The following is a 21,171-nucleotide window of genomic DNA, read 5'->3' as shown; positions in this document are numbered from 1 at the left end:
TAACCACTGACTTGGTTGTTACAGATTTGAATACGACCCCTGACCCTTTCCACCGCATCCTCATAACCAAGAGGCAGATTGGTTTAGGTGCTCAGGACCCTTACTGAAATGGAGTGACCTCAACAAAAATCACAAGCATTTTACATAGGATTTATTTCTAGAGGTTCAAAATACTTTGCTAAAGCTTTATTACAAATAGTATGGCATTATTTTATAGTGCATTATTATATTCTAATGAAATCAGGCCTCTTTATCTCATGCTTTGTAAAGTATTGCATGTTGTACATTGAATGTGGAGATTATAACACCGCATTTCACTTGTTTCCTTCTGCATTTGGGAAGGACTAGAAAAGCAGGGAGGCTGCGGGCTCGATCCCCAGTCGGGGGCGTGCAGGAGGCAGCCGATCAATGACTCTCTCGTCATTGATGTTTCTCTCTCTCTCTCCCTCTCCTTTCCTCTCTCTGAAATCAATAAAGATATATTAAAAAAAAAGAAAAAAAAGAAAAGCAGAGAATCACACACAAGAGTGCGTGTGTGTGGGGGTGGTTATTTTCAGTCTTCTAGGGTCATATTTGAGTGGGGGCACTTTCTCCTCATAGCTCTCTCTATGCCACCCAGTCAAGGCAAGATCCTGACTGTGCAAGAGGTGAAAACAAACCTGGGTACAAGGTCAGGTGCCCAGAATAGAAAGGAGGTAAATGAAGAGTAAAGTCTAATTTTCTATTGAACTTAGGGTCAAAAGAATTTCAAGTGATCTGGAAAAATGCTATTGCATTGCAAACAAGGGAATAAAAAGTGACATACTGGAGAAAATCAGCAGATTAGAAACAATATCTAAAAAGATTAGGGAAAAATAAATAATAATTTATTTATTATTCTAAGGTAATTTTCTTTAGAAAGGAAAAAGAAACTGAAAGGCATAAAGAATCATACACAGAAGTAAAGAGTGAAAATCTCCAGTTTTCTTGAATGCTGATTTTTGACGATTCATTCCAATTATGTGGAAGCATACATATGAAATAAGAAAAATTTTCTCCATAATTTTGTGAAGTTTTAAAAAGCCTGATTTAAAATAAATTGTCATTGGAAAAATACTTTAAATAGTGAATGACAAAAACTAATGTGGTTGTGTGTGTGCATTAAACTTCCCATTTGCTCTTAGCTACAGTTATTCTTAAATTAATTGTGTTAGGAGGAAATAGGTGAGAAAATTGTACTCTTACGTTAAAAAAACAACAACTAGTAAGCATCCCACAAAGACGTTTAGGATTCAATTGCCCTATGAACCTCTTTTCTCTGGAATTCATTGGATGGGGTCCCTGCCAAGTCTGTTAAACCCTTTAAAAGCCTGTTTAACAAACTCAATAGTTTAAGTTATCTTTTTCTAGCTCTGTTTGTTGACTGGAGTTCAATACTTGCATTCATCCCAATTTATTGCACAGGATTTAGCTGGTGGAGAAGTGCTGATAGAATCTCTAACAGTGGAGTCAGTTACTCTCCTGTGATAAACTTCCTGGCTGATCGATGCTCTTTTATTTTTTCCATTGAGCAATCTTTCTGTCTTCCCATATGTATTCTCTACCACAAGGACTGCCACAGATCTTAGGTTTTCCAGGCAATCTATCTTATCTTGCACTTACACATAGACCTTTGCTTTGTCCCATAGAGCATAGATTTCTAAGTCTGTTTTTTTCTGGATCTTCTGTACGAGATAGAAACTGAGACAAAAAAGCATTTATTTATGCACTTCAGATTTTTTAAAAATTCAATATATTTAAAAAATTGGATTCCTGTCTTCTCTTCTCCCAACATAATTACTCTTTTTTTCCTTGCACTGTAAACTCTGGCCTTGATGGACAAAGGACTTAGAGAAGAAAGCAAGGTTGGCAAGTGTCAAGAGCAACAGCTTCCTTATGAAGTATATTTTCTTTTTTTTCTTCTCTTTTTAAATTAGACAAATGCTATTTGTGAATTTTCTTTTTTTCTTTCAGGCCTTTGAGACACATGGAGGAAGTCATTAATGGCAGCTCAGCAATGAAGAAGCTTGCTCTCTCGCCCTTAGGACCAGAAACCTTCCTGTGTGGCTTGACAAGAACGGTGTCCAGCTGATCCTGCAATATTCAGTGAATGACTGCTTGGTGGAGGTCAGTACCTATATAAAGATTTACTGAGATTTAGTAGTTAAATCGAATAAGGCAATTTGGAGCAAGAAAGACTTAAGGTACAAGGTGTTTTTTGACAAAATGTATCATAATTGTAGTGAACAATACAGGAGGTTGCTCCTGTTTGCAGGAGGTAATGCTCTTTCTCAAAGAGAAAAGCATTGGGTCACTACTTGGAAGAATTAGATATGCAAACATAAAAGAAACAGAGGGATTTTTTTTCTGTTTTAAAGATTAAAATTTTTATTTCATATTAATTGAAGTCATATTTTTAAATAACCTTATTGGAGAAGCCCCATTTGAAAAAATGTTAGTTACACTAGCTCTTATATAATTTATTGAATTATTTTTTAGTATTTGATAAATGAAATATTTCCACATATTCATAACATAAGGTAGGAATCACTTTATTCCAATAACTGCATGATTATATGTTTTCAGCATTCAGAATATCTGTGATAGATTTATACAAGCATAGTTTCATTAAATAGCTTTTTTCTTTTTTTAACCTTTTTCCTATAAAGGGGAAATGACTAAATATTTTTTAACATATTTGCAAAGGAGTTGTTCTTTTCTCCTCTCTAATCTAATATTATTTGAACTTAAATTTCTGTTCTTTGTGTCATTAGAGAAAGCCACAATTTCCCTGTTCCACTTTGGAACATTTTAGAGACATCTACTGGAAAAACACATTATTGCAAATTTTATAAAATTGGCTTAAAAAGTATGTTGTTAGTGACATTTCAAAAAAAATCTCAGATATCATATTACAAAATTAGATCCCTTTCTGAAAACAAACTATTTGACCCTTAAAAAGGTATAACAAATGTAAAATACATCAAAACTATTATAGTGTCATTAGATCTGACGCTCCTCCTTTTTTTTCAACAAAGTTCTATTCACTTAGACTTTTTAAAAATTGGTTTCCTCTTGAAAACATGACTAATACTTAAATAAGCTAATCTAAAACTTATTACCAGAATTTCGACTATCTGAGTTGCAGCAAAAAGAACATGTGTGGAGGCTCAGTAATAGAAATAGCATGTTGTAGAATAAGACAGAGGACCGGTTGCCCCAGGACTTTGAATCATGACTTTCCTTCCTAACGGGTTGGGGATGGATCTATAGAGACAGAGGGAGAAAGAAAAAGACAGAGGGGTACCAACTGGGGGAGGAAAAGTAAAAGAGTGTAGTTGCTAGTAGCTCAAATTTATTCCTGATCTATTAATCTCTTTACGTAATTAAAAAGGTCTTCCTACTGCAATATAAATTTAAAGAAAACTATGATTTCTGTTTTATAGAATTTAGTTTGCTTGTAAGGAGGAAACTTGTTGGGGAAGCAAGAACTTGAGAGATTTTTGCAGTATTTTACAAATTTCCTTGAATACAATAATCTCCTAATGTGAAGGACTGGCCCTGAAGTAATTACCACGGTGTCATACCACCAGGTTATTCCAAACCCTTGAGGGCTCTGAGGAGGTTTAAAGAGTGGACGGCCACACTGATTATGCTTGCCTTATTTGGGGTGGCTTGTCATATGAGGCGGCATGGAGAGTGTTGTCAAAGGAAACCTGACAATTTTTTCTCCTATATAAGCATAAAAGACTGTTGCACATATATAAAGTGTGATAAAAAAAAAAAAGAAAAAAGAGGGAGGAACTTGACATGTAATTGGGTAGGAATTAGGGAAAATGTGCACACACACAAAAAATCACCCCAGAATAGATGAGATGATAAAGAATGGTTGAAGGGACGAAGGGACACAGTAGTTCTTGTTACTACCAGTGCATCAGTTGCACTAATAAAAAATTCAGAAGCTTATACTGCAATAAAACTAAAGAGTAGGATGGTCAGAATATTGTAGGGAGCAACAGCAGGTTCTTTTGGAATTGCAGTGATAGTAGAATTAATTGTATGACAATATCACACAATGGGAATGTCTGCCATCAGAAAATTATTCCTGTTATAGATTTCAATAGAAAGAAGACCTTTCCACAGCAGCTTAATCAGCAGACACCTCCATTGTGAGAAATTCTAATTATAGTATTGTGACAGAGGGTCATAGTCAAAATGGTTCTGAGACATTTTTGTTAATGAGGATTTATGGAAACAATTTATAAACCTTGTGTTAAAAATATCCACAAGTTGCTTCCACTTAGAATACAAGGTGTCATTAAACATTCAAAACTAAGCTATTTGAATTTAATTTAAATATTTCATATAATTCTCTGAGAAAAAGGGAATGACAGTATATAATAGATATTAAAAACCATCAACTAGTCTTGTTTCTTGTGTGTACATTTATAATGATGAAATTCTATGGTTTGTTTTCCCTCCCTGGTGTATTAATAACAGATTAGAGTTGACCCTTGCACAACATGGGCTTGAACCGCGTGGGTCCACTCATAAGTGAATTTTTTTCAATAAATATGCAACCAGCCCTCTGTATCCAGGGTTTTGCATCCACAGAGTCAACCAACCCAGATGGAAAACAGTATTTTCTATTGGTGGTTTGGAATCCACAGATGCTGAGGGCCTACTGTATGCATTGTAAGACTCCATTTTATATCAGGAACTTGAGCATCTGTGGATTTGTGTATCTCTGGGGAGTCCTGTCACCAATCACCCATGGGAGTCAAAAGTTATATGTGGATTTTTTACTGTGCAAGATATTAGCTCCCCTAACCCCTGCATTGTTTAAGGGTTAACTGCAGTAGGCATCAAAAAAACAAAGCCTGAATGGTGTTTCAGGACTCTTAGGATATATTCCTAGAAGTGGGAACACTGGGTCAAAAGGCAGCTCCATTTTAAATTTTTTGAGGAAACTCCACTCTGTTTTCCATAGTGGCTGCACCAGTCTATATTCCTACCAGCAGTGTACTAAGGCTCCCCTTTCTCCACACCCTCGCCAGCACGTGTCATTTGTTGATTTGTTGATGGAGCCATTCTGACAGGTAGGAAGTGATACCTCATTGTGGTTTTAATTTGCATCTCTCGGATGATTAGCAACATTGAGCAGCCCTGTTCCCATCAGCAGATGAGTGGATAAAAAAGCTGTGGGACATTAACACCATGGAATACTATGCAGCTGTAAAGAAGATGGCTCTCTTACCCTTTGAGACAGCATGGATGGACCTGGAGAATATTATGCTAAGCAGAATAAGCCAGGCAGAGAAAGACAAACATCACATGATCTCACTTATATGGAATCTAAAGAACAAAATAAACTGATGAACAAAATAGTGACATAGAAGCATGGAAGAGACTGACAAATCTCAGAGGGAAGGCGGGGGGTGAGTGGGTGGGTGGGGACAGATTAACCAAGAATTTATATGCACATATGCATAACCCATGGACACAGACCACAGTGTGGGGAAAGCCTGGGGTGGGGGGTGAGTGCAGGGTGGAAGGGGTCAATGGGGGAAAAAGGAGGCATCTGTAATTCTTTCAACAATAAAGATAAGTTTAAAACAACAACAAAAAAGCCTGATACAACAGCAGTGCTTATCAGCTGGAGCCCATGACATTCTCTATTGTACAGACTTTGCTTCCTTCCACAAATCTACATTCAGCCCCTTATGTGCAATAGGATGTGTAACGACATTTTAAATTTCTAGAAATGTATTCTGTGAACAAACACTTGAGTCTTTAAGAAATAATAATAGAATTAATATTCCTAACAAATCCTTCTTCACAGAAGAAAAATATAAAAACTAACCAGGCTTTAGAAATATAATTCTAAATACTGCCCAGAACTGTCGCCATCTGCCAAATGCAGAACTATAAACAAATATGTTTTACCACTGTGAGCATATTTGTGCACCTCATGGTAGTCCAAAGTCCTTTGAAAGCAGTATCATACTTGAATTTTTAAAGAATATCCTAAATTATCTTGTTTCCAAATATTTTTAGTATAGATATTTTGTTTAAAAGTTTATTTTACCTGATTATAAATGAAGCACATATTTATGCTACACTCTGAAAATGTATTAATTTTTTTTAACATCTCTGAAAGTCAGGCTAGACCGAGAACAAATAGCATAACTGTGCAATTTACCTGTAGATGCTCATTGAATTGGGCTAGAAGAACCATATGTAATACCCCTAACTAAATTTCAGGGTTCCTATAGCTTTTTTATTGCAACTTTCTTTTTTTTAAATATGAATCATAATGGTTTCTCCACACTTACATTAATTTTTAATCACAGACTCTGACACTGCTGATTGAATTCCTCACCACTGCTAATAGCCTTTCTTGTAACATTCATTTAAAATATGTATGTTGATGCCGTACATATTTTTCAAAGGAAACCTGTTTAAAGCCATAAGCAAAATAATAGTCACGTAGATGTTAGGCCACAGCAGGTTACCGTGTGTTTGATCAGCCCTGCCACCAGAAAACCCTTAAAATCTCAGTTGGAAAAATGGCTCCATTAGGATTTTTAAAAAAGCAGAATAATTCATGCCATATTTGTATGTATTCTTTAAAACTGAATTTCATTTATAAACACAGTATTATTTCAAATAATTGAACTGGAAGGAAAATACAGAGTAGTTTTTTGTTTGTTTGTTTTTACATAGGGTCACGTCTAATGATGATGTATTTAAAAATTGGGATTTCTGGTACTTTAATAAGGCATGCACATAGTTAAGAAAAAAGGAAGCTATTTAATCAGATCTCCATTTACTCGTCATGTAAAACCAACATAAAAATGAGAGGAGAATTTAAAAGACAGCTTATGAGATTTTAGGGTACTATAATAGTTACTAAGTTAGGGAGCTCTGAAAGCTGACAGTCCTAATAGTTTGGTTACATGTTAACTAACTGGTTCAAAAGGGAAAATGCAACTCTTTTCTTTACTGGAATCAGTTGCTTATCCTTCAGAAGTTTTATGCTTCTAATTGTTATTACAAAATTAGTAATAGACTGTACCTTTTAGCTCACATTTTGCTCCACTGAATCCAGGACAGCACTTCCATTCCAATGAGGTAACAATTTTATGTTGCATCCTGTAGACAGGCTTTGCTGTCCTCTGAGGTCTAGGGAGGAGAGCAACGGCAGGAAATGGATTATTTTGTCTCACATGAAAGTATCAGTTGGAATAATCAATGTAAAGTGTTCGGGATGATTTCTGACATATAATAAGCATTCAGTAAGTGTTATCTGTTATTATCATTAGTATTAGTATTATATTTATTATTAATATTATTGTCAAACTTAGATTTCTTTAAACATATTACAAACTGTACTAAAGGTCATACTATTTGCTATTTTAAATTTATATCTATCATTACATTTCTAAAAACACTATAGCTTTTCTTTTCATAATGCTTTTCACTAAATCAATGTTAAAAGTTATTTTAATTCCAATTTTTAAATAGTTTATAGGGATAATTTGTTTTATTTTAATTGTCATTATTTCTTATATTGTTATAGTTAAAAGGATCCTTTTTACTCCTGAACAATATCAAACAACTTACAACAAATTAGTGATCTAATTGAGATTATGATAACCACTATGATTTTCAACCTGAACTTTCTCATTTCTCAAGGTTTCTAATAATACTATATATTATTTCTTTCACATAGTATTTTCCTCTGAGAGAGAGAGATATCTAACATGAGGAAATATTTCTGAGAAGAAACCATGAAAGGAAAATCAAGAAACTATAATATTTCAATAATCAACATAAATAGCGAATGATACTCAATTGCAAGCTCTATGTGTATAAGTGCAAATCACAAATACAACTTGGTCGTATTGTTTTTATCCCTATATCTTCAATATTTAGCTAACATTTATCAAATGGGTCTATGAAATGGGCATATTATTTTAATTCTCATAGAGTTATAAAGAAAGTATTATTATTATTATCCTGCTTTGCTAATGAAGACCTGAGGAACAGGATGAAATAATTTGCTCAGAGTCTCCCATCTGAAAGTGATCGAGCTAGAGTCTCAGCCCACGCTGTGTGGGTGAGCTCCCCAGCACGAGCTAGAGTTTGTGAGATACAACATCTTGGAGACACTGCAGTCAAGTTCATCAATAAAGCCTTTGTTATGTGGAGCAAATGCATTACAACAGACTGGGCTTTGCTTCAGGAGACTTGGGTTTTAGTTTCTGCTGTAACTTGATGAGTAATTCAAAATGTGTGAGGTCATTCCTCAATTTTAAGATGAGCTTTAAGATTCCTTCCATCTCTAAAAGTAGGCTAATTATCTATCTCTGCTTATTTCAGTAAATTATATTCAGTAAATAACTCTGCCCAGTGAAATATCACCTCCAGTCCAGCAGCTAAAGCTAAATAGGAAGTCAGGCAGTTGGGGAAAAGACTCTTTCGGGTTTGTGGGAGGGAACTCAGGCAGTTAACTGCGTTGTTCTCGGAGTCTATGTTCCCCGCTTTGGCAAACTGGGTTTCTGCTGTATGTTGCTCGGACACAATGAACAAGAAAGGGACAACCATTGCCTACATACTGAAATAGTGAGTAAATGGAGAGACCCAGTCAAAGGTAGAGAAAGATAAGAGATGCAAATAAAGATACATATTTCTGGTTTGTTTAAAGAGATAAAAAACAAACAAACCTTGAACTCAAAAGGGCAATATGATACAGGTTTCTGGGGTAATATTTTCATTACTAAAGAATTAACCAGGCATTCTTTGTATCTCATGTTGACAAGGAAATTGTCACAAAGGGAGTAAATGCTGAAAGCAGAACTGGAGCTCAGCTCCCCCAAATCCCTAAGATGTGCTTAGCTCTCTGGACCATGAACTGTGGCGATTCCTCCAGGGACTAAGAAACACCTTGATTTTATGTATTCTTACTGCGCGCTGTTCCAGATTGCTGATGTGTCAGATTCACTGCCCGAGTTATTTGTATGACAATTTGCATAACATTAACCATCATGACCTGAATAACAATTTTAGTTTTTATTGCAGGTTCTTTTGAAATACACCCAGCTAAGCTCCTGTGTATGAATTCAGAGAATTTATCAGTTACTCAGCTCCACATATTAGGACAATTACATAGATTTTTTAAAAGTGAAAACTAAATAACATGAGTCATGAAAATAGACACAAAAAGGAGGGCCCCAGGTAGCTGCTTTACTGTGCATAACTGCACTTGGTGGACTTCTCTCTAACCTAGAATGAAAAATTATCAATAAACCTTTAAAGCTGTGTGTGAATTTCATAAGGAAATAAAGGACGGGGTTATTGATAAGGTTACAGAATACACATAATAGTTGTAGTAAAAATAGAAACAAGCATGAGAATTAACATTTATTGAAGACTTACAAAGTACCAGGTACTAGTGTCAAGTATTTCACTGCATTATCTTACATGTTCTAAAAACACCCATATGAGGCAAAGTATTATTAGTATCTACATTTTACTTACTCAAGATCATACATCTAGTTTAACGTGATGACCCTACTTTACATATGTATCTGGGATAATTAACTTTCTCTATATATTCCAGGCCATATATGATTTTGATGGAAGAAATTACTATTTTCAAGAACCATTACATACCTCTGAGAACAGAACCCGCTGTTCCAGCCACAAGGCGCTCTCCCACTGGGAACATAAGTGGCTTGGTTGTACAGTATCATTGTGGGAGATAATCTGGTATGTACATACGCACACCAGTTCCTAAGGAAGAGATGATTCTTGTTAGGAAAAAAATCATTGTCCAAGAATTCTTTTTATCAAAATTATTTTCATAGAACTATGCCTGTTACTGCCAGTACTGGAGATCAGATACTTTGAAATATTGATATCTAGCTTTAGAACATCTAGAGATGAGAGAAAAACGCATTTGTTATTGCATTGCTGTACTCATGGAAAGTAAAGGAACACTGGGAGATCAAAAGAAATTAAGAATAAATCAGAAATAAAACCAGAACCTGTGTTGTTTAGCTATAAGCTAAGTCAAAATCCAAGATTGCCCTTATGGCAAATACCAATATTAGGGCTGAGACTGGAGATTCAGATTTACGTTCATTACCTCTACATAATGTGCAGTAAGACAGAAGTAAAGAAATAAATGGTGTAAGGATCAAAAAGAGGGAAAAAAATACTCTTTTTAGCAGCAGATAATGACTATGAATAAAGAAAAAAATGAAATAGTCTAGATGCAAATAATTCTAATTAACAAGAGAGTTCAGCAATGTAGGTAAGATCACTATAACACTTAATAATTAATAAAAAGTTTAGCCACATCTTTAAGATCAGTTACAGTTCAATGTACCAATAACAAATTAAAAAAATACTGTTTACAATAGCAAAAATAATAATATTATCTTGTTAAATCCAACAAAAAAGCATGAGATTTAATATATGAAAATTTTAAGCTTTATTGAAAAGCCTGAAAAAAAAAAAAAATCCAATACCTTATGGTCATTGATGGGAACAGCCAAGGTAAAGATATCAATTCTCCTCAATTTACTCTATAGATTCAATGCACTTTTAATCAAATCTCAGTTTGATACAAGTTTAATAAGCTTATTCTACAAATTTTTATGGAATAAACTAAAAACATAAATTCCAGAAATTTCTGGCTCTGGCTATAACAAAGCCCCAGATCTACCTGGTAAATCTATATAGGTTTTTAGTAAGAACTATAAAGCTGGACAAGATATATAAAGCAATAGTTTTCAGATTTGGACAACAGACAATGCAGTGATATGATTCTTGAGAGAAAGGGGCACACATGCATGATCTGAACTCTACATTTAATCTATCTCATACCAGATATAAAAATTAACTCAAAAATAAATCAAAGACTTACAAGTAAGAGCTAAAACTGTAAAGCTCTTAGAAGAAAGCCCAGGTATATATATATTTGTATAACCTGGGATTACCATGTCAATGTAATAAGGCAAGAAAGAGAAATAAAGTCATATAAACTGGAAGTTAAGAGGCAAGATTATGTATATTTATAGAAAACAAGAGTTTTATGAGCAAGGTCATAATCTACAAAGAAAACTATTGGAGGTAATAAGTGAATTTAGCAAAGTTGCAAGATATAAATCCAATTTACAAAAACATCAATTGTGGGTTTTTTTCTTCTTTTTTTGGTGATGGGTCACATGTTTATTTTTTTAAATTTATCTTTATTGTTTAAAGTATTACAGATGTCTCCTTTTTCCCCCATTGACTCCTTCCACCCTGCACCTGTCCCCTGACCCCAGGCCTTCACCACACTATTATCTGTGTCCACGGGTTATGCATAATGCGTATAAATTTCTTGGTTAATCTCTCCCCACACACTCCCACCCACCCCTGCAATTCCTCAGTCTATATAGTAACTAAAATACTTGAATAAATAAAGTTTAAGAATTTTTTTTATGTGAAGGCACCAGGAATAATTTTAAAAGAAAGGCCACCGAACTGGAGAAGATATTTGGCACAGATGAAAGGGATTAGCATCCATAATATAAGTCAGATTTAGAAGGTCACTTCTATGATGAAGGACCAACTATTGAACAAGATTTTCACTCTCTTTTTACTCCACACATGGAGGCAAATGAAGAAAAGATTCTGTGTAGATGTTTAAAAATTTTTTCCCTATTGTCAAATTAAGCAGAAGGAGAGGAGCAGGGTTGGGGATAACTAAATTAGTGAAACAAAATAAAGAAAACATTTCCTTGACTTTAGAGAAGCATGCAGCACAGCTGTTGACTTGATGTTGGAGTCAGACTGTGTGCTTTTATATCTTGATTCTACAATTTATTAGCCATTAGTTTGTATGTTAAATGTGTCTTCCTCACCTATACAATAAATATTATATTATGTATCTCACAGGATTATTGTGAGACTAAATGAGCTAATAAAATATATATAAAACACTTGCTGTTGCCAATAATGATTAAAAATTCAGAGTTCAGTAGGATTTTTAATGAAAAGAATAGATATCTATAGGTCTATATATTTATATATTTCCAATTTTTTGCCTCATAGCAAGTAGAGACATGGCTCCGTTTTGACTTCTTTCATGACCTGATGAATTCATCTTAACTATAATTGCTCATATATCAGTTCAATAACAATTTCCAGAAAACCATTACACAGGATTATTAATATCATTTATATTTAATTCTTATAATGAAGTTTAGCTCTCAAAATATCTCTATAGTCTTAAGAAGTTATGAACATAAATACTTCCCAAATGTTATAAAATCTTTATTTTATAAGAATTTCAATTAGACTAAAAAGGAGTGACCTGTATCAAATTATGAGAGACTAGAACTTACATATAGTTCAACTCATAAATGATAAACTAGTCTAGAGAAAATATACACCTTATGAAAGAAGAAATAATAAAAATCAGAAATAGGTATTTAGATTTAGTGAAAAGATTCTTATTATGCAAACCACACGTAAATAATTAGACTTTTATATTTATTTTTGTCTAACAGTCTAAAAGATAAGTTCATCCTGATATTTACCTCCTTAAGAAAAATAACTTTTTTCAAATACAAACTATTCATGTTTTTAATTCATTTTATTTTAGTGTAAGTACTTTTATACAATCCATCTTTTTCAAAAGTCTATTTACTCTAAAAATAATATTGACACTAAATTGTGTAAATAAATATTTGAAACAAATTAGTTTTACACAAGAATCATGTAAATAAATATTTGAAACATATTTTGAAAGGCAATCATGCAAAGCTCAGAGCATGGGGAATTTTTGATACTTTAATTTTCTGGTTAATTAAGGTTTTAAGAATAAGCCCCTTTTTATATATTGACTTCTGCAGTTAAAGTCTTTTGTCAGACATCATTAATTCGCCTTCCATAGTGGGCACAGTATGGTGAATGTAATTGAGTTTTTGATGATAGATGACTGTACCGTGCCTCAGAGTCACAAGTTATTGTGTATATACCGTATTCTTCGTGTAAAATTTTAGGAAAATTAGCTGAAAGTGTCCCCATCCCAGGAGACACATGGAGTTTGCTTTTGGGATCCAACCTATTTTCCAAGTTTTAAAGCCAATAATAGTACATTTTAAAAGGTACACAGAATTAGATATGTATAACATATTTATAAGTAACAATTTTTAAAGTTACTTTAAAACAACCATTTTCCACACATTTGTTTTATTTTACCAATTTCCTTTTTTTGTTTCTTTTCCCCACACTGTAACCTCACATATTCAGAGACAATGCAAGCTGCTTCAGTTCCAGCAGGTGTCAGGCTTTCCTAGTGTGCAGACCCCGAAGCCTCAAGAAAGGCCGGCTAACTAGAAACTGTGATGCTTAATTCTAAACATAAGCCAGTTGTTCCTGAAAATGGACTCTTTCAGCATTTGCCTCTAAATAAGAAATTTTTAAAAATAACCCTTTCATATTAAAAAACAGAAGGTGTGGAAATACAAAAATTTCTCATTTAATCACCTGGACTAAAGGCTCGTTAAATTCTAGCATCTATAAAACAATATGAACTTATATATTCAGTAGTAACTTACTGAAGAGAAATGTAAAAGGAATAAAATAAGAGCGAACAATGAGAAAAAATTAAGATGCAGCTTACATTCTATTTAGTATTAGTTTTCACTGGTGGTAATACAGTAGATGCATTTATTTTCTAAGGATAAAAGAAAAAATACTCTTTAATATAATGGTATGGTTTTCTTTTTATAGCATATGAGAATAATCCCCTTTGGATGCTAGTAGTCCTGACAATAACTTTGCAAATTACATATGCTATAAATTGAATATTTGTGTCTCCCCAAATTCATATGTTGAAATTTAAATGCCCAATATGATAGTATCTAGAAGTGGGGGCTTGGGAGATGACTAGGTCATCAGGGCACTCCCTCATGATGGGATTCATGCCCTTATAAAAGAGGCCCTAAAGATAGCCCTCACCTCTTCTACCATATGAAGATACAATGAAAAGCTTGGGACCTGGGAAAGGCCCTCGCCCAACAATGCCGGCAACTTGATCTCAGACTCCCAGCTTCCAGAACTGTGAGAAATAAATTTCTGTTCTTCTTAAGCCACTCAGTCTGTGTTATTTTGTTACAGCAGCCTGAACGGACCTAGACAACAGGTGAATTTTATTGATCAGATTTTTTATGTCTATGTGTAGCCTAATAAAAGACCTGTAGAACTTATAATTTTACATATTATATTAGAGGTTAGAATTCATTTAACTTAAGCCGCCTACTTGTACGTACACCAAAATATGAAGCTTATAGAAAAAGAATTAACAAATGAAATTCTAAAAGAAACCAAGTTATTAAACTCAGCAAATAAAATATTTATGTTGCTTTGTATTGAACTTTTATTTTCCTTCTGGCCCTCTTTATTAACATTTTACCATATTTATGACCAGTCTATATATAAAATAAAATAAAATAAAACAACAAATAAAGAAGTGAAAAAACCCTCTGGCCTACCTCTGATTTTTGCCTCTCTCTTTTCTTTTATTAAAAAAGAAAAAAACACACACAATAAAACCTCCTCAGTAGAGTGTGCATATTTCTATATTTCCAAGATTTATATCTCTAGTTGATCTCTAAATTTTCAAATCTATCCATAGCCTATAAAGTTTTGGTGGTTTGTTTGTTTTTTTAAATATATCTTTATTGATTTCAGAGAGAGGAAAGGAGAGGGAGAGAGAGACAGAAACATCAATGATGAGAGAGTCACTGATCAAGCCCACAACCCGGGCATGTGCCCTGACCGGGAATCGAACCGAGATCTCCTGGATCTTAGGTCGATGCTCAACAGCTGAGCCACAACCTATAGAGTTTTGTTGAGCTCTTACTATGTGCCTGGCACTGTTGTAAGCAATGAATAGAATAGTCAATAAGAAAGGCAAGGTTCCTATTTTCATGGGATGTATGTTCTGTTGAAAAACACGAAATACACAACTCTACATAAATAGACCCAATTATTTCAAAAAGTGCTATAAAAAAAAAAGGTGATAAGATAAAGATGACAACTTTACATTGAGTAGTCAGAGAAGGTCTCTGAGGAGGGACATTAACGTTATAGTTTCATGAGGAAGAGGAGTCCTCATTCTAAACGAATGCTCCCAAAGGAGGAGCATTCTAGCAAGAGTGAACAGAACATTTCCTTGACGATGCATGTTAACTTGATAGGTTCAGTGACCAGAAAGAAGGCCAGTGTGGCTGGAGGAGGTCAAGTGGAGTGAGCAGGCATCGTAATGGAAGATGAGATCACAAAAATAGCCAAGCTCATCATGTCAAGAAAGGCCTGTGAGCCACGGTAAGAATTCAGCATTTTATTCTAAATGCAATAGAAAGCTACTGAGTAATTTTGAGCATGTGAAAAAATACAAAATTCCACAGATTTTAAGACACACATCTCTGAAATCCAGAATATATTTTGAAATCAATGGTATTTTTCAGTGAGTATTGGTCAGTTTCATCTATATTTTCATTTAAATATGCAAAAAAGTGATATATAGTAAAAAACATCCCTAAGTCTAAGAGATAAGTAAATCTAAAAATTCTAGCCCTAGCAAGTTTGGCTCAGTGGTTAAAATGTTGGCCCACAGACTGAAGGTCTCAGGTTCGATTCTGGCCAAGGGCATATACCTCAGTTGCAAGATCGATCCCTGCCCCAGTTGAGGCTCATGCGAAAGGCACCGAACCAATCGATGTGTCTCTCTCACATCAATGTTTCTCTCCCTCTCTCTCTCTCTCTCTCTCTCTCTCCCTTCCATTCTCTCTGAAAAGCAATGGAAAAAAATATCCTCAGGTGAGGACTGAAAAAAATAATAATAAAGTAAAATAAATAAAAAATAAAAATCCTAAGAAATACTGATGTCATACTTTCTTTTTATTAGTATGTAATATAATGTGTCACAATAGATGAAGTCTTACATCTAATGAAATGCATTAATAAAATTATTTAGAAGTTTAAACACCTTAAATTTAAACAAAGTCATATGTCAAATATATTCAATAAAAAAAATTAAAAGATCTCTTACTTGTGTGGAGCATGAATTACAGAAGGCAAGAGTGGAAACATGTGGACAAGGTAGGAGACTAGTGGTTAAATAACAGTGGCTAGAAATAAGATGGTGTAGTGAAGGTGGGGAAAAGCTGAGGAATCTGGAATATATTGGAGGGGGCACCAAGAAGAATTTTTTTTAAGACTAGAGGGGGAAAAAAATGTCAAGAATACATCCCAGGTTTCTAGTTATGAAACTAGCCATTCACGGAGATGGCGAAGATTCAAATTCAAGTACATGTGTGCAGAGGTTGTGGTTGTGGGAGAAGTGAAGTAAGCAGCTGATGTGCACCGATACCTCACTTCACCTATTATCCTCTCAGGGAGGGTTTACTAACCTCCAGTGGCGCCCCCTTGTATACTCATGAGCTTCATTCAGAATGTTTATAACCATTTTAATGCAACATCAACATTTGTGATTCACTGTTTTCCTCCCCATGCCCTTCCCACTGGTCTACAGAATCCATGAGGGCAGGGCAAGCACAGTGCTGGGGACAGATTAGGTCCTCAGCACATACTTGCTCAACACACAAATGCATTAAGCCTAATTTCTTCTTTTTTATGCAGGCTATTTCAATGTGCTTGGTCACTGACAAACACCCACTCTGCTAGACAGGAAACCACACACGGCTCTGGTATAGCCAGTAGTGATTACTGCAGTGCTCAGATGAGAGAAAGTATAGGATGAGACAAAATATGCCAGAAAAAACCCTATAAACATAAGTATTCCTTTTATTTAGAATCACTATAAAATTCCAAAAGCAGTAGGAAAAAAAAAATCTAAGTTATTTTTTCAATCCCAAATTATCTCAAATTAGTTAACCCAAATCAACCAGGATTTTTAATAGAGAAATAAGAATATTTCTTTGGGAAGGATTATTCTTTATATTCACATATTGGTCTATAAATATTTTACATTCAGTTTGTTGAATATTTATTGTGTACTTATAAGCCAGAGACTTTGCTAGCAATGAAAAAATGTCCCTGTACTCAAGGAGATCACAGGTTCATTACAGTACACTGTTGTAGTGCAGTGATAGAAGAATTTAAAAAGAGCTATATGAACAGTTAGAAGGGTCACCTAACTTAGCCCGAGAAGGCTCCTGGAGGTATTATTCTTAGGTGTAAAGGAAGTAGGTGACGGGAGAGGAAGACCAAACAGGGAACAAAGGTAGGTTGAACAAATAGCACATTGTGGAGCAGAGAACTACAAATTTTAATGACCAGAAACACAGAAGATGAGGCTGGGAGCTAGGCAGGAGCCAGAAAAGAATAGCATTGCATGATTGACTGGGTAAGGAACCTGGACTTTATTCTGGAGGCAAAGAATAGCCTCAAAGGCTCATAAGAAGGGAAATAGAGTGGTCATCTTATTTTTCCACTTGGGATAGTAGGCTGTGCTTGCTAAAGGGATTGAGAGCTGTGTCTCTAAAGGCAGCCGGCCTGGGTTTGAATCTTGTCCTGAGCTGTACTAAGTAAGTGACCTTAGTCAAGTTACTTAACCTCTCTGCAAAGAAGTAACAACTGAAGCTTCTTCATGGATTTATAGTCATGATTAAATGATTGAAATATATATGTATATATATATTCACTCAGAACAGTACAGGCCTAAGAACAAATGCCCTAAATTATTATTACTTACTAATTGAATGACAATATGAAAGACCCCTTTTGGCCTTATCCTTGCATCAATACTGTGTCCATAAAAAGCAGACTTAAGTTTTCTGGAGTACTATTATTAAGGCAGGGCCTAATGAGCAAGAAGTCTTGTACTCCATGGAAAGGATTACCAAAAGCAAACCTCAGACTCTCCAGTACCTCAGCCTATAGAAGTTCTATGGACAGTTGGTACTTTTCTCCAGAAATAACTTAATATTATTTTCATGGGAAAATCCATGAAATAAAGTTCTGTTTAGTAGGTTATACCTTTAATAATTTATTTCCTCCTAAAAATATTAAATTTTAAAAAATCTGATTCATATGTTGGTGCTTACCTTTGATATGACATATGCCTTGGAAGCAAGAATTATTCTTATTTTGAAAATTCCATGTATCCCCAGAGACCAGCACAGTTTTGAGCATATAATAGGTGATGTACGAAGAGTGATCAAATAAATAAGAGTTCCTTCCACAAGCTTCAGAAGTGAGGCCCTTGGGTTGAACAACTAGAATTTACTTAAAAACTAGTATTATTTAAATGATGAATTACTAGTTCTAATTATGAAATGAATCCCATTTTCTATAGGCTATATAAATTTTAAATGATATGTTAAATATGGTTTTTTGTTGATTTTTTTTTTTAGAGAGAGAGAAAGGGAGAGGGATAGAAAGACAGAAACACTGATGAGAGAAAAACATCCACTGGCTGCCTCCTGCACGCCCCCTGCTGAGATGGAGCCTGCAACCCGGGCATGTGCCCTGGCCGGGAATCGAACCTGTGGACCTCTTCGTTCCTGGGCCAACGTTCAACCACCGAGCCACACAAGATGATGTCTTGCTGACGCCATTTCTAAAAAGTTTCCAATCATTTCCTGTGAATGCCTGAGAGTTCTATATAATTGGTTTAAAAAATTAAATTAACAAAATATGGTTCATAGAAATGATCATGTAAGTGACTTAGAAAAGGGCCTCAATAAGTAGCATTTGTTATTATTATTTAATAGATCAATTCTGTTGTCCCTAAACATGAGAAAGTTTAATTTATATCTTAAAATGTCTGTTATAGACAAAATGTATTTATCCCAAATTGAACGTTTTGTAATTTGTAGCATTTGTTTCACAGTAAATTGGAATTGTTCTAAATTCCACCAAGTTAAGTTTTTAATTAAAATCAGATTTAATTAAGTGTTTTTAAAATTTCTGTAATCTCTGAAATAGAATGAATAGAGAATACATAAATGGGAATCTAGTGGCTTGCATTTTTCCCAGTGTCTCCTCATCTTTATATCAACTACAGCTTGAACACAATGTCTTCCATGTAGCAGGTATAAGCTACTATTATTAGCTTGAATATGTGTTATAGTTAGTAAGGTGTTTAACTCACTTAAGCTCCTAAAAGATTATTTGGTATCTTGAAATTATTTTATTATAGGCAAAAGGTATTTGAAAGTTTAGTTTCACATCACTAAACTTCTAGTATTCCAAACATACAGATAACTTTGAATATTAAATGAGTAAAATATTGATCTGCATTTTTCACAGGTTTGGGGGAAGTCCTTTTGAAAGTCTTTAATGATACTCTTTTAAGCTGTGTTTTGTAAATTTACTCAACAATTCGAACTGACTTTGCTCTAATTTTAAATCTAAATCACTTTGAAGAATTGGCTTATTTATTCATCACATTCATGATGACATAACTGAATATAACAGTGATGGTAAAGTAGGATTTGTTGAGCACCTGCTCTGAGAAGCACACATCTAAACATAGTTCATTAATTCGAATCTTGCATGGTAAGCATGAAAAGTTATATTTTTCATTTGTACTCCTTATACTGTATCTGTATTTTACATATGAAGAAACTGAGGTTCAGGGAGATCAATGGACTTGCTCAAAGTTATGAATCTAGATAGTGCTGGGGCCAGGATTGCAGCCCAGGGCTACTTGGTTTGATCTTGATAATTGTATACTTTCCACAGCACCAGGCTGTCTCAATTTTTAAATCTGTTCACATCCCAACTATATTGAAGTTTTTTCTTTCATGCTGTGGGTGTAATTCTGAGCACAACCAACATGCCCTTGAATTGAGTTAACTAAACTAACAGCCACTGTGGTGTTACATTCTTTGTTAGTAACCATCCCAAGTGAAAACACCTCTATAAGTGACTCGGACAACTTCAATTAAAACGGGATTGTTGCATTTTGTTTGTTCATCTGTTCTCCGTTAGATAAGGCAACGCTCAGTTATCTTACTGGCCTTATCTAACTGAAATATGGTCCAATTTCACCTGGAACACAAAATCATTTTCTGGGAGCGAGGTAGCTTAACTGTTGGCTTGCCGTCTTACAGGCCCCATAGCTAGGGAGAAAAAGAAGAAAATAATGTTTCTTACTTCCCTCTAGTTGTCTCGAAGCTTGGCTTTTGGTAGCTGGTTCTCTGGCTTTCCCTGGTGTCCCCTCTGCCGAGATATGCTTCCCGGGGTGATCGATTTCCCACGGAGCCAACTGCGTTTAGAGAAGTCACTTGCTCATTCGACTTTGTGGCAAAGCTCTGCAGAAATTTCAGCGTGGAGTTGGAAAGGACCACGGGCTCTGCTCCGGGACTAACCTTGATGCTGGACTTGGCCGGCGGGGCGAGGGTTTGCACCTGCAGCACCCTTTCTTCTGTCCCCTCCGTGGACCTGAGGCCTGGGTGTCTCACACCCGCAGGGGATGCGCCTGACTCTGGGCGAGACGGTGCTGACTTCAGGCGACTCTCTTCGGAGGTTCTGGCCTCAGGGGCCGTCTCAGCTGGCACGGTCTGAGAGGTTGGCAGCATTTGGTGACTTTGTATTTTATTTAGAGGAACCGAAGCAGAGCTCATATTCTTCTGGGAGCTGCCATCCTCGGATGCAGCCCAAGTCTGCGTGGTGTCGTTAAGCCCAAGGCCCCCACTCCATATACTGGAGAGCAGAACAAACAGCCTTGCCCCCTTCATCTCAGTGGTTTGAAGGAAGGCAACTCATCCGAAATTGAGGATTAAGTCCTTCTGGCCTTTTCGGCAGCTGCTTCCACACTGAATCTGCTAAGCCAGAGCTTTGCCAATGTGAGATGTGTAAAGGAAACAGGTTTCTGTGTTTTGAAGGGGCCTGAGGAAGTCTGGTTTCCTGTTTCTGTAGGTTCGGGGTGATCTGTGACCTCTGGTGGGATGATCTATGGAAGTGGCGCAGGGTCTCTGACGAGGCTAAGGGCAAATGGGAAAACACAGGAGCTGTTATCAGGAGAGCCCACGAGGAAAAATGAAGTAACTTTGCTTCTCTGGGTACTGGGTACACTTATGTGTCATATGTTGCTGATTTTGAAGAGGAACTTCATGT

The 21,171-nt window shown here is 35.4% G+C and overlaps 1 protein-coding gene across 1 annotated transcript in view; it reads right to left on the bottom strand.

Moving 5' to 3' along the window:
* MMRN1 (multimerin 1) overlaps window positions 1–20,897 on the bottom strand; it is a 47,509-nt gene extending 26,612 nt beyond the window's left edge. The window contains exons 1-3 of the mRNA XM_081140602.1: window positions 20,209–20,897; window positions 9,697–9,816; window positions 7,097–7,203 (exon numbers count right to left, since the gene is read on the bottom strand). Of these exons, the coding sequence (XP_080996728.1) occupies window positions 7,097–7,203; window positions 9,697–9,816; window positions 20,209–20,792 (811 nt within the window). The 5' untranslated portion in view covers window positions 20,793–20,897. The remainder of the gene's footprint in view (window positions 1–7,096; window positions 7,204–9,696; window positions 9,817–20,208) is intronic.
* Window positions 20,898–21,171: the final 274 nt, after the last annotated feature.

Source organism: Miniopterus schreibersii, assembly GCF_964146895.1.
Source record: "Miniopterus schreibersii genome assembly, chromosome: 1".
NCBI classification, from domain to species: domain Eukaryota; kingdom Metazoa; phylum Chordata; class Mammalia; order Chiroptera; family Miniopteridae; genus Miniopterus; species Miniopterus schreibersii.
This window is presented reverse-complemented; position numbering and strand designations above follow the sequence as displayed.